General features: G+C 60.0%; 1 protein-coding gene across 2 annotated transcripts in view; it reads right to left on the reverse strand.

Annotated features, from left to right (window-relative positions):
- Window positions 1-1,626: 1,626 nt before the first annotated feature.
- STAT5B (signal transducer and activator of transcription 5B) overlaps window positions 1,627-13,615 on the reverse strand; it is a 39,454-nt gene continuing 27,465 nt past the window's right edge. For both annotated transcript variants that reach the window (XM_038753512.1, XM_038753513.1), the window contains exons 3-19: window positions 12,326-12,482; window positions 11,852-11,941; window positions 11,352-11,526; window positions 10,230-10,360; window positions 9,793-9,944; window positions 9,555-9,710; window positions 9,230-9,409; window positions 8,907-8,994; window positions 8,690-8,812; window positions 7,679-7,771; window positions 6,726-6,935; window positions 6,013-6,107; window positions 5,777-5,907; window positions 5,131-5,301; window positions 4,231-4,282; window positions 3,853-3,960; window positions 1,627-3,628 (exon numbers count right to left, since the gene is read on the reverse strand). In XM_038753512.1, coding sequence (XP_038609440.1) covers window positions 3,502-3,628; window positions 3,853-3,960; window positions 4,231-4,282; window positions 5,131-5,301; window positions 5,777-5,907; window positions 6,013-6,107; window positions 6,726-6,935; window positions 7,679-7,771; window positions 8,690-8,812; window positions 8,907-8,994; window positions 9,230-9,409; window positions 9,555-9,710; window positions 9,793-9,944; window positions 10,230-10,360; window positions 11,352-11,526; window positions 11,852-11,941; window positions 12,326-12,482 — 2,239 coding nt within the window. In that variant the 3' untranslated portion in view covers window positions 1,627-3,501. The remainder of the gene's footprint in view (window positions 3,629-3,852; window positions 3,961-4,230; window positions 4,283-5,130; window positions 5,302-5,776; window positions 5,908-6,012; window positions 6,108-6,725; window positions 6,936-7,678; window positions 7,772-8,689; window positions 8,813-8,906; window positions 8,995-9,229; window positions 9,410-9,554; window positions 9,711-9,792; window positions 9,945-10,229; window positions 10,361-11,351; window positions 11,527-11,851; window positions 11,942-12,325; window positions 12,483-13,615) is intronic.

A 13,615-nucleotide genomic window follows, 5' to 3' on the forward strand; every position in this document is an offset into this window, starting at 1 on the left:
GGTGGTAGTTGTAGCTGGAGGCCAGCTTGTTTTTCCAGGCTTGGTCTTGTCACCCGCCTGGACCCAGCTGGGATCGGGTTGGGAAGTAAGAAATAGAAGCAAAGTAGCGTAGTGGATATAGCACGGTCCTGGTAGCCAGAAGGAACTGGATTCTAATCCCATTCATTCAATCGTATTTACTGAGCACTTACTGTGTGCAGAGCACTGTACTAAGCGCTTGGGAAGTACAAGTTGGCAACATATAGAGACGGTCCCTACCCAACAGTGGGCTCACAGTCTGCCCGGAGACTCTTGAGTGATATAAAAGTACAAAAAAAAATCCCTCTAGAAATCTGTTCTTGGATTTTTTTATATGATGATGATGGCATTTATTATTATTATTATTAATAATAATAATAATAATAATAATAATAATAATGGCATTTCTCCCACTTGTCTGCTGTGTGATCTGGGGCAAGTCACTTCACTTCTCTGTGCCTCAGTTGCCTCATCTATAAAATGGGGATTACTATTATTATTAATAATAATAATGGTATTTGTTAAGCGCTTACTATGTGCCAGACACTGTTCTAAGCACTGTGGTAGATACAAGGTAATTGGATTGGACCCAGTCCCTGTCCCACACAAGGCTCAGTCTCAATCCCCACTTTACAGATGAAGGAACCGAGGCACAGAGAAATGACTTACCCAAGGTCACCCAGCAGACAAGTGGCAGTTGGGATTAGAACCCATGAACTTCTGACCTCCAGGCCTGTGTTCTATCTACTAGGCGATGCTACTTCTCTAGGATCTCCCTGCGGGCTTAGCACAGGGTGCAAACGCTTAGTAAACGCTATTGTTATTAAAGCACCTCCACCTTTCCCACCCTCAACTCGCCCCAAAAGCCAGCAGCCCTTGGATGAAGTGGATGAAGGAGGTGGGCAACCCCAAGTTCCCAGCCCCAATGTGGCCCCTTGGACTACAACTGTGAGCCCCATGTGAGACGGGGACTGTGTCCAACCTGATAACTTTGCAGTGCTTAGAACAGTGCTTGGCATGTAGTAAGCGCTTAACAAACACCATCATCGTCAGAAGGCAGGGGGATGGACCAGATGACCCCAGCGGCTCCGGTTCACCTCCCGCTTTCCCATTCCCCACCGCCCTCAGGGAAAGCACGGAGAGAAGTCAGGGTGAGTCCGTCAGAGGCCTTTATTGTAACATAAAATACACAGTTCTGTGGCTGGACACAAGACTTCATCGGTGGCCAAGCTAATCCGCTTCAACACTACGGTATGGATCGGAAATCATGTCACAAGGTCTTAAAAAGAAAAGTTATCAAAAGTATATGTCCCGGTTTGTACATCACCATCAGTATTTCGGGGGGGGGGGGGGGGGTTGCCCCTGGTACGGCGCAGAGCCCAGATAGCAGAAACAGTCCCCTTGGCTTGACCCATTTCAACATCCCTTCTCTGGAAATGGCCACGCTTGGCTTTAAACGAAAGCCAGCGCAGGTGCTGAGCCTCACGCTGCGGCTCTGAGGGAAGGGAGACGGCGGGAGGGGTGGAGGGGCAGAGATGGGGAGAGGGGGGGCAGAGGGGCAGAAACGGGGAGGGAAAGGCAGAGATGGGGAGGAAGGAGTGGAGGGGCGCAAGGAGGGAGCGTGGGCCGAGCCCCGCGGTTACTCAGCCCCCACTCAGAGCCACTGGCGAAGCCGCAGGCCCCAAGTACATTCCGGCCTAAAGCAGCTGCGGGGTCGGGGGGACCAAATTGGGTACTGCCGGGTCAAAGGGCACGGTCGAGCCTGGGGGATGTGGTTGGCTCGACAGTGGTCCCGGAGGGACCGGCTTTGCCGGGGCCTGGATTTTGTCTCCCCCGGGCAGGTGGCTGGCAGGGCTCCGGCCCCCACCCCCGTCCCAGGAGCACCGGGCTGAGGACGGAGGAGGCAGAAACCCCGACCGACTCACCGTCCGGCTCCGCTCGCCTGACTCTGCGGGTGACCGTCTGTCTCCCTGGGGTGTGTGTGCCTGTGTTGGGGGGCGGGAGGGGGTGACTCTGCCCAGAGGCGACTTGGTCGAGGGGGTGGGGGGAGAGAACCCCCCCCTCACCGGGGGGCTTTGGCCTCCCCCCGTCCCTACAGTTTCCCTGACCGCAGCCCCCCCTCAATGGGCCGGGCTTGGACACGCCAGCCTGGGCTCGCCATTTCCCAATAAATAATTTACGAAATAAAGAGGAACATGCTCCTGAAACAGACAATGGAGAAATCCGTCGCTTTTTTTTTCTTTTTGCTAAAAAAATATCTGTTTATTTACTTCGTGTATAAAAATAAGTTTTGGGGGCCAGGGTGCTTTCCTGGCAAGAGGGGGTGGGATGGGGATGGGGCGAGGGAGCCCAGCCGCCCCACTGCCGGGCCCAAAACCGGCAGCCCCGAGCTGGGGGGAGAAACGACTGGAGAAATTGCTGAGAATCAGAGTTGGGCCACAGAGGAATCTGGTAACCTTTTTTGGTTTTGGCAGTTCTCCGGCCCACGGCAGCGGTGCCCAGGCCCGCGTGGAGGGTCCCGAGTACCCTCGTCTCACACTCAAACCCACCTCCAGATGATCTTCACGCCACCACGTTGTCAAGACAGGGGATGAACACCAGTGGGGAAGGCAGAGCGGGGGTGCCCCGCGGGAGGGGGGGGCAGACGGCAGGTGGCATACACATTATAAAGAAGCAAAGGACACCCGAACTCCACAAGCCACGGACGGACGGACGGACGGACGCCCGGAACGCAGTACTCCCGCAGAGTACAGCCAAGGGATGGGATGGGCGGTGAGGGAGAGGCCAGGATCCCCACACCTCATACACGGCCCTCCTGGCACCCTTAGGGAGAGTCAGTGGACTCAAGCCAGATGGCGGAAGGATTCTGGACCCACCCAGGGGCTGTCTAGATCACTGGAGTCGAGGGAAACGCTCCCCACACGTGTACACACACAGACACACAAGAACTGACAGCACACGGGAGAGGAAAGCAAGCCCGTGACTACCTATTTGACACAACAGCTACTACACAACAACAGAAAACCACACGTCTTGCCCGCTGGGGGTGGGGGGGCGGTGAAACCACAGCCAGGGTCCCCTCTGGCTAGCCCGTCCGGGCACCAAGGTGTTCGAGGGGGGCGGGGAGCAGTGATACGACCGCTCCACTTTTCTCTAGGCTGAGTTCTGAGTAAAGCTTGAACAACTTCATTGAGCAAAACCTGTCCCTTGACCCGGCTATCCTGCCCCCCCCCCATCCCGCCCCGCCCCGGAAAGACTGGCCTGCGTTAAGGGGGTCCCAGCCCGGGGCCGACCGTGCAGCCCCGCCCCCAGCCAGGAAGGGAGGAAGAGATCCCATCTGCGCCCACCCACACGCAGCATGGAACCAGCAACACGACAGTCACGACTAGTATTAACACTTCACATCATCAACATTGTTTCCAGAGAGCGGAGGCCGATGGCCGGGGGCACCCGGCGGGTGGGCGGGCGGGCGGCGAGGGTGGGTCAGGACTGGGCGTGAGGGATCCACTGACTGTCCATTGGCCGGCGTAAGAGCTCCTCCACGTGTCTCGCCACGTCCATCGTGTCGTCCAGGTCAAAGTCACCGTCGGGGTCCAGGACGGAATCGGGGCTGGAGGAGAGAGCGCGGTGAAGGGGAGGGCAGATGGGGGCCGTGGGCTGCCGAGCCCGGCACTGAGGGACGGCGGACACCCTCGTAGACTCGAGGCCCTCTCCTCCCCGGCCCCTACCCGTCCGTCCCTCCATCCCTCCTCCCCGGGGAGGGTCCCAGCAGGTGGGTCTGCCCCGTGGCCACACCCTCCCCGGGCAACTCCCAGGCCCCAGGGCAGCACCTACTTCGTGGGGTACATATTGTAATGGGACTGGGTGCACACGTTGGGGGACTGGGCCTGGTCCATGTATGTGGCACCGCTCCCGGCCGAGTCCGAGGACGCGTTGGCAAACCTGGAATGGGGGAAGGACAAGGTGACCCCTTGCGGTCCCTCTCCCTAGACCTCCCCCGGTGAGTCTACGACTTGTCAGATCTGCAGATCTCCTCCTCCTCACTGTCCCCCACCCCCAGCCCTGTGATCCTCACCAGGCCCCCGATCCACCCCTTCCCTGCTGTTGCTGGGTTGGCAGCCAAAGTCGGACGGTTGGGCTCTCCTGGCCCCACACGGGCTCTGGGACTTGTTCCCTTGGGGCTGAGGGTGGCACTGGTCGGTGGGTACTTACTCTGGCACCACCTGCTTGATCTGTGGCTTCACGTACCCGTCGACGGTCTTGGCTGCAGGGGGGAGGAAGGGAGGAAAAGGAGGAGGCAGGGGAAGAGAGGGCTGCAGTCATCCACTTTTGTGCAGCCAAGGGCCGGGGCGGGGATGAAGGATGGGGGATGGCCTGGACTCCAAGCCTGGGACCTCGACTCCTGGCCACCCCAGCGCTCTCCCAGAGTGTCGCCGGCCTGACAGACCTTCTCGTTCCTTCCACTCCAGGCTGAGTTCTGCTCCTGGGTTCCCCTGCCTCTGGGACCATATCTTCTCCCTCCGTCTTCCGCCCTAATGCCCACTGGTGACCCAGTCTCCTTTCCTCCCTCCAGGGCCCTCGGGAAGAGGTCAGGAGAAGGGGGGCCCGCAGGTGGCAGAGAAGGTCCTAAATGTGCGTATGGATTTCCCACCTCCTCGAATAGGGGAGTGATGGGAGTTGGGAGGGAATATGCAGGGTGAAGGGGGCCTCGCTCACAATCACTACTACTGATATGTTTGGCATTTGTTAAACGCGCACTATATGCCAGGCACTGTACTGAGCGCTGGAGTAGATAAAAGCACATCAGCTTAGGCAGAGTCCCTGTCCCACATGGGGCTTCAGGTCTTAACAGTGGACAGACCCCTGCCCTGGGGGCCTGCTGGGGCACAGGACTGTTGGACCTGGGGAACACAAGCTGGGGTTAGGAGACCCAGCCCTGACCTCAAGAAGCAGACGCTCCTTTCCCAGGATCTGGTGGGAACAGGAAGGCCGGATGCCCCCCAATCCCGGGCACAACATTCTCCTGCCCTGGAGAAGTAACACCCACTCCTGCCCTTCAGACTGATCTCCTCACCTGCCAGCCCACCTCAGTCCACCCACCCAGAGGCTCACCAGCAGTGGACTCGCACAGCACAGGTGTATAGTACTTGGAGAAGACCTCATCCTTGGGCCGGTCGGGGAACACGTAGATCAGGTAGCTCAGGTCTCCCAGCCGGTCCGCCAGCGAGCGGATGGAGAAGTCCCGCGTGGTGAATGGCATCAGGTTCCAGAACATCCTCTCCTCTGGGGTGGCAGACGCAAAGCCGTCCTGGGCCCTGCTTGGGGGAGGGGGCTGAGCCCCTCGGACCCCGGACAGTTCCCAGGAACGACCGCAGCCTCTGCCAGCCTCCAAATCTTCTCCTGCCCCCGCCCCCACCCCTCAAAGGCCCAGCCATCTTTCCGGACCCGCCCCAGACCCAGCCTCAGACGCTGCTTCGATGTTCCGTGGCCACCCCGGAACGGATGCTCATCCAGGAGTGACTGGCAAGTCTGGCCTGGGTCTCCCCCTGGGGACTCAGGGAGGCTCAGTAGAGCCCATGGCTCTCGGGCCTCGGAGCGACTCTAGAGGGCTGTGTGGGCCGGGCTGGCCTGAGGACTCCGGGGGGGGTCCCCTGGGGTTCTCCTCGATGGGTGGTGAGTGGTCCTGGTGACCCAGGACGGCTGACTGATGCTCCCGGTGACCACCCCCCGACCCCAGTCTGCCTGGGCGGGCACTCACGAGAGTCGAACTTCCAGGCGATGGTGATGCCGCCGATCTCAGAGTCGCTGAAGCGCAGCAGGAAGGTGCCGTCAGGCTTGTTGATGAGCAGGTCGTGGGCCTGCTGCTTGTTCACGAAGCCCAGGATGGCGCTGGGCGCAGGCCGGGGGGGAGAGAGAACAGAGGGAGGTTGGCTGCCCAGGACAGAAGCGAGTGTTGGCTGGACTCGCGTGGAGGGCGGGGGGACAGGCTCTCACCCGTCATTCCAGTGCGGCTTGAGGTGCTTCTTGAGCACGTCCATGACGCCGTCGAACCACTGCCAGAACGTGTAGTTCCGCCCTGGCAGATTCTCCTGGGGCACGGGGCACATGAAGACTGTGGTTACCCTTGGCCTCGCGTCTCGCCTGACCTGGGGTCACCCGCCGCCCTGTGACCCCGTTCCCCGGCCCCAGGCAGGCCTTGGGTGAGACTGTGGGTGCACCACTGTCACCCCAACATGGACTCCCTCCTAGTCCATCAGCAGACCTCAGCCAACCCACAGTGGAGGCCGAATGGAACCCTGCCTCTTCCAGGAAGATTACTCCGGACCTCTTCTTGAGCTTAACGGGGGCCCACTGCCCGCGGTTATCACGACTCCGCAAGGGCCCTCAGCCCCGGTGATGGGCATTCGAACACTTTCTGAGGGTGGCTGAACCCAGAGACTACTCTGCCTGCCACAGGCTGCTTAATCTCCATGACCCCCACCAACCACTGAGGCCCAGACCACTTAGGCACTGCTGAATTTTGACTGATGGCATCTCTGCCTTCCCCTTGCTGGTCTGAAAAAAGATCAGCGGGTGGCTACGCTGGGACGGTAAGTCCCCCCGGAGCTGGCAGGGGGCCGAGCAGTGCCAGAAAGGACCCCCAAAGACCAGCGAGGGAAAATCCGAGAGCCTGCAGGCTGGGAGACTGGGCCAGGAGCACCCCTCACCCGGTTGAACTGGGACCAGGAGACGGCCATGCCGCTGTAGTCCTCTACGTGGCCGCCGCTGCTGCTGTTGAAGAGCTTCTGGGCCAGGAAGAGCAGGTTGTCCTTGGTCAGGCCCCGGCTGCTCTGCACCTCGGCCTTGAACTTCATGTTCAGAGCCTCGCAGAGCTGCGGCCACAGCACTTTGTCTGGCACGGCGAACGGCACCCGGCCCTGGTGGCGGAGGGAGAGGGAAGGATAAGGGAAGGCAGGGATCAGTTGCTGCTACCTCAGGGATTGCCAGCCTGTGAGCACAGCGAAGCCCTGGTGGGGTGGGGTGGGGACAGGGCAGCCCAGGCCCACCTGGTTGTCTAGAGGGAGGGAGGCCCACCCAACTACCCTGCCCAAAAAACCACCTATCCCACCCCAGGGTCTCCCGCTCTTCCTCCCTCCAGCCTAATCAGAGAAATGAGGCTGCTACCTTCACTACACGAATGAACAAGCAAATCCAGGAGAGAGGCAGGGACAGCCCTGGGCATTTCTCTCTGAAACTCCTCCACAAGGGTGAGGTGGAGGAGGTCGTGCCAGGTTGGTAAATGGGTGTAATGAAGGTGTTTGTGACCGGGGGCAGGGGGAGAGAGTCCCAGTTTTGCCCTTGGCCTGCACCGTGGCCTTGGGCCAGTCGCTTAATCTCTCTGGGCTTCAATTTCTTCATCCGTAAAATGGAGATAAGAAGCCTCCTCTCCTTCCATTGCCTCTTAGATGGTTAATCTGTGTGGGGCAGGAAAGGTGTCCAATCTGATAATCTTGCACCTGTTCCACCACTTCACATGGTGCTGGGCACAGAGTAAGCACTGAACAAATAATGTCATTCTCTAAACTGGGGCCATAGGAGAGGACAGTAAGATACTAGGCCCCGGGGTGCAAGACCCTCAGGGCTGACCTGCGCAGGGGCACAGGGGGCGGGGGGCACTCACAGGCTCGGCGAAGGCGTTGTCCCACAGGACGGTGGCCGTGGCGTTGTTGTCCTGGCTGCCGTGGACGATCACAACCACCGGCAGGGACAGGGTCTGGGGAGTGGGGAGTGGGGCACTCGGTGGGCAAGGCCCCCACCAACTTCCTTCTTCACTCCCTCCTGTCCTCCACTCCTCCCCCGACTCAAACCACCGTGCCACCCAGAAAACTCCCCAGGATCTGAACAACCTCACCGGCCTGGGAGAGAGGGGCCCTCCTGGCTGAAACAGCTGGGCTGGGACTGACCAGCCAGAAGGCCGAATGGCTGTGATGAACGTCCGGCCTTCAGGGGCTACCTGAGACAGAGTCTCCAGCCCACCAGCCCTAGAATTGCCACAGGGGCCTTAAGGTGTCACCTCCTCCCTATGCCTGGCATTGGTGCAGCAGTTTATCATTCATTCATTCATTCATTCAATCGTATTTATTGAGTGCTTACTGTGTGCAGAGCACCGTACTAAGCGCTTGGGAAGTACAAGTTGGCAACATATACAGACGGTCCCTACCCAACAGCGGGTTCACAGTCTAGAAGGGGGAGACATACAACGAAACAAAACATATTAACAAAATAAAATAAATAGAATAAATATGTACAAGTAAAATAGAGTAATAAATACGTACAAACATATATACATATATATAGGTGCTGTGGGGAGGGGAACGAGGTAAGGCGGGAGGGATGGGGAGGGGGAGAGGAAGGAGGGGGCAGGATCCTGGCCGACCCACACGTGCTGTGTCTGGCAGACCTGCATTGGGGGTCCCATCACCCCCTAGCAGACCTGGAGGGCCTGCCCAGCAGGGAGAGCCCCGCATCTCGCCTCACCCTGTGCCTTTTGTGGCCCACTGAGGTGACGGGAGATTCAGATGTGGAAAAATCAGCAAAAAATACGGCGAGCAGAAAGGGTCCAGGGGCACAGGATGGAAACAAGGGACGAGGGTATGGGGCTGGGGGGCAAGGGTCCCGGGGCTAGCCTCACCTTAACCTGGAACACAAGCTCGTTGCCCCCTACGCTGAACTGGGACTCGAACAGAATGGTGAACTTCTCCTCTGTCACGGACTCCGCCCCACGCCGGTCGGAACGCTTGATCCTCTTGAGCGACTGTGGGAGGAGGAGATGCAGATGGCAGAGCGGCCCGGGAGGGCAGAGGGGGCGAGCACGCGGCCCGCCGGGGGTAGCCGGGGTCGGCCCTCACCATGTTCCGGAAGTGGGCACTGAGCGTGCCGGTGGCCTGGTGGTATTCCATGACGCAGCAGTTGTTCAGGATCTCCCCACTGTAGTCGCTGTCGCAGATATAGATCGGGTAAGATGCCACCGCGACCACCCCGGGGGACCCAGGGCCCTGACCCTTGGGAGACAGGTGCTCTCTCCCTCCCTCCCCAATGAAGCGGTGACCTATGGGGGAGAGGACAGGATTGGGATGGGCCAGACCCTGGAAGGAGAATTCGCCTCTCGGGCATGGGCTGCAGCCCCCTGGCAAAACAGCCGGAGGCCGGGAGGGCCGGGAAGGGGACTTACTTGCGCGTGCTCTCATTTTTGAGCAGAGCCTTGGCCTGCTGCTCGCTGATGATGGTGGCCTTGACCTGCGGAGGGTTCATGTGCACGTTCAGCTTCCCGCCCACCAGGAGCCGCACAGTGGCGGCAAACTTGGTCTGCGTCTTCAGGACCTGCGGGGGCTGCTTCTCGATGATGAAGGTACTGCGGGGGAGAGCGGCAACAACGGAGGGGCGTGGTGAGCCCCAAGAAGCCTACAGGGGCCAGCTGAGAAGTCCCTCTGCCCCCATCCTGGGGTCGTCCCCGCCGGGCGTGGCAGGGCAGCCAGAGGACCGGGCCAGAAGCCTACCTGGTGACCAGGGCGGAGATGACGTCAGTGATGGTGGCGTTTAGCTCTCCCAGCATCTCCTCCACGGGGCCCGGGATGGGCAGCTGCTGGCACAGGTGCTCCGCTCGCCGGATCTGCTGCCGGTTCTGCCAGATGATCTCTGCCAGCTTCTCACACCTGAGTGGGGGGGCCCTCCGTCAGCCGGCTCTGCCTGGGGCCACACGCACCCCCCCCGCCTCGGCCCCCCGACCTCCCATACCAGGACTGCAGCACGTCCAGGCCGCCCTCGGGTGGCCCCCCATTGCCGGCCAGCTGCTGACGCCGCTTCCACTGGATCAGCTCGTCGTCCAGAATGATGGTCTGCTGCTTGCGCAGCAACTGCAGGGTCTTTTGGTGTTTCTCCGCCAGCTCCTGCAGGGGTGGGGACGGCCGGACCTCGTCTCGGGGAGCCCTAGCCTCACGCCGGGGGGCTCCTGAGCTGGGGTGGGGCCAGCAGTAGGGGTCCCGGGCCCTACCGACACTTTCATGGCAGACTTCCCAGACCACTGGCCGGCGTACCCCACAGGGGACCAGGCTGGGATGCACTCTCCCCCAGGCTGCCCCAAAACCCCCCACAGACCAGGGCATCGGGGGAGCTGAGAGGTTGCGGGGGGGAGCGGCCCATCGAGGGGAAAAGGATGGGGCCCCCGTCCTCACCACACGATACTGCTGCAGGGTCTGCGCTTCCCGTTGCAGCCAGGCTTCCAGCGACGCCTGCTTCTGCTGCAGTGCCGTCTCCCGGCTCAGGCGCTCCTGCGGGTTCAGCTGCGACAACTGGGAAAACTGGGCTGGGGGCAGGAGGGTTAGGAGATGACGGTAAGTGCTTACTATGGGTTCCAAAACTGTTCTAAGCGCCGGGGTAGATATGAATTAATCAGGTCGGACACAGTCCCAGTCCCACATGGGGTTCACAGTCTAAGTGGGAGTACTACCAGGTATGGCGCCCTCATTTTACAGCTGAGGTAAATGAGGCAGAGAGAAGTGAAGTGACTTGTCCACAGTCACCCAGCAGACAAGTGGGGGAGCTGGGATTAGGACCTAGATGCTCTCACTCTCAGGCCCATGCTTTCTCCAGTAGGCCACACTGCTTCTCTAAGAGATTTGCTCCATGTCCACCGCAGGCCGACCCAGGCTGCCAGGCACCATCCAAGGCGGGCAGAGGGGCAGCAGAGTCACCCCTTATCGGGACATTGGTTCCCGGGCATGGCCTCACTGCCTGGGACTCGGGCCTTTAGGTGCCCCGAGGTCTGTGTCCAGATCAGTGACCTGCTTGTCCTCCTGGACACCTGTCCTCATGGTTTAGCTGGAGGATCCAATGGCCACGGTGACCTGGCACGTACCACCCAATGCCTCTAATCTTCCCTCTCCATCCCTGACTCTCCACAGTGACCAAGCATGGACCAACCAACATCCCTAACTCTCCCCTCTCTGTCCCAGAGTCCCCAACAGTGACCCACCACAGAGAGCTCAACACCCCTGGCTCTCCCCTCTAGGTTTTTGCCTCTCCCCCAGTGATGCAGCACATACTACCTAAGGCCTCGGCTTGCCCTTCTCCATCCCTGCTTCTCCCCAGTGACCCAGCAAAGGACATCCACCATCCCTGACTCTCCCTCAGTGGCACAGCAAGCATCATCCTACATTCCTAATTCTCCCCCTCTGTTCCTGACTCTCCCCCAGTGTCCCAGCACAGACCATATAATGCCCCTAAGTGTCCGCGGAGACCTCCACCCTGCTGGAGGCTGGTAGGGTGGGCTCTTCCTTGGGGGTGGGCAGCCTCACCTTGGAGCCGCAGACTCTCTTGGTACTGGATGATGAAGTACTCCTGGGTTTGCTGCAACTTCTTCAGCTCGTTCTCCGTGTCCTGGCTGACCAGGCGCAGCTCCTCAAACGTCTGGTTGATCTGCAGGTGCTTCTGGGACATGGCGTCCGCCAGGCTCCCGGCCGGAGAGCTGCACTGGAGGGCAAAGGTGGAAGAGAGGGCATCAGCACAGTGGGGGCCAGGATTCCTCCCAAGACCCCGTGAGTCTTGGAGTCCCCGGCATGGGGGAAGCCTGCCAAGCACCAGCCATTCTTGACGTCATCACTGCTACCCACCCGTTGGGCAGACACACCCAGGAGGACCCCATCTGCTTGGGCCTCAGGGACCACGCGACCACCAGGTCTCCCCACGGGCCAAGCGGGCAGGGGCGATCCACCCTTCCTGGGCACTGTCACCGGGGAGCCCGGGAGGACAAGCGGCGAGACCCCAGGGCAGAGGGGGGAGCACCGCCCTCACTCACGTTGGTGGCCTCCCGGACCAGCCTCTGCTCATTGTACAGTATGTGGCGGATGCAGCGGACCAGCTCCATGGGGCAACGGTCATACGTGTTCTACAAGAGTCAAAAGCCGGGAGTGACTCGGTGGCATCTGCTCCCGCTCTGGGCCGGAGAGCCCTGCGGACGGCGTGATTCAGCCACCGTCGCCCACCCCAATGGCCAGACCACCCCTCCCCGCCACCTTCCCCTACCCCGATTCATCCAGTACACCCTGAGTCCCAGACGGGGGGTGAGACCCCCAACAAGATGACATCAGGCTGTGGGTGAGGGGGGCTGCCACCATTGTCACCTCTGGGGATAGAGGTGGCAGGGTCAGGTGGCTGGGGGGTTTCGTTCATGGACCCCAGGCCTCTGGCCCAGGGGCCGCTCCCGTCCCCAGAAAGCACCCAGAGCAGGATCAGGTGATTCCCGGGTGGCGGTCACCGGTCCCGCACCCACCTGGAGCTGGGTAGCATAGTGCCCTAGCTTGATCTTCAGTAAAAACCCATCTTCCCCCACTTGGTGCTCAGCTTTCTTCTGCAGCTCCTGGATCAGACCCTCCAGGAGCTGGCTGGCTTTAATGTTCTCCTGTGGATTATCAAGATCTATTGAGTCCCTGGGGGAAAAAAATTACACACATATGTGTATACACACATGCAAACGAGCACCTCACAGCGCTGCTACTGTCCTGGGGAGAGTTCCTGGGGCCGGTTCCTCTGAAACTAAGTGGGCTGAATGCACTATATCTCCCTGCCATGTTTCCTGGGGGGAAACAATCTCCCCGCTTCTAGACTTTGATCCTGTTGTTGGGTAGGGACCGTCTCTATATGTTGCCAACTTGTACTTCCCAAGCACTTAGTACAGTGCTCTGCACACAGTAAGCGCTCAATAAATACGATTGAATGAATGAATGAATGAATGAATGAATGGGGCCACCGGGTCTGCCTGTCTACTTTTGATTCCCACATGGAGCCCTGCCTCTCTCCATCCCCAAAATTTGCTCCACCATGCTCTACCTGTTCCCTGAAACGAGGGAGCAGGGAAGGGAGGGAGCATTCTGGAACCCTTGGGGGGAGCTGGAAGCCTGCATCACCTTCAGCCCATCCCTTCCCAGAGCCCTAGGGCCTGTTTCACATCTTTGCATTTTGGTTCTCAGGGGGCCCAGAAGGAAACCTCCTCGCATGCCCAAAACTCCTATCAGGGACCAGAGCGATCAAGCCAGCGGGCTTGGGGACACCGGCCTCCTAGGCAGTGAGAAGTGGCTGCCGGGGCTGCCCCTCATTGGGCCGAGACGGGTGAAGTGAAGCTGTGGCCCACAGATGACCTACGAAGCCAGTCCCCACGGGGAAGCCCCAGAGGGGACTAGCTTTTAGTGCTGTCTTCTGTAAGCTCCGTGAGAGCAGGGATGGTCTGACAGCTCTATCGTACTGTACTTTCCCAAGGCTGGAGGCTGACGTGGAAGAGACCTGGGGGGTTCCCTCCTCCATCTAGCTCGTAGGTTGGCCGGCCTGAAGCCAGGGGATTCCCATGGATGCTGCTGGGGAGGGGAGTGTCCCACCCGTACAATCACTCCTATGGTCACTGAGGTAGGCGCACTTGGTATTTCTGTACAGTGAAGTGGAACGAGAACTCCAACCCCCCATCTCCTCTCGCCACCAAGCCCACAGGGCGGGCTGCGGGAGAACAGAGAGGCCGTCAGTGGGCAGGTGTGCTGCCAGCCCAAGCCCTTCCCTCTGCCTGAGGGCCCGG

The sequence above is a fragment of the Tachyglossus aculeatus genome, chromosome 11 (genome assembly GCF_015852505.1).
Source record: "Tachyglossus aculeatus isolate mTacAcu1 chromosome 11, mTacAcu1.pri, whole genome shotgun sequence".
Taxonomy (NCBI): domain Eukaryota; kingdom Metazoa; phylum Chordata; class Mammalia; order Monotremata; family Tachyglossidae; genus Tachyglossus; species Tachyglossus aculeatus.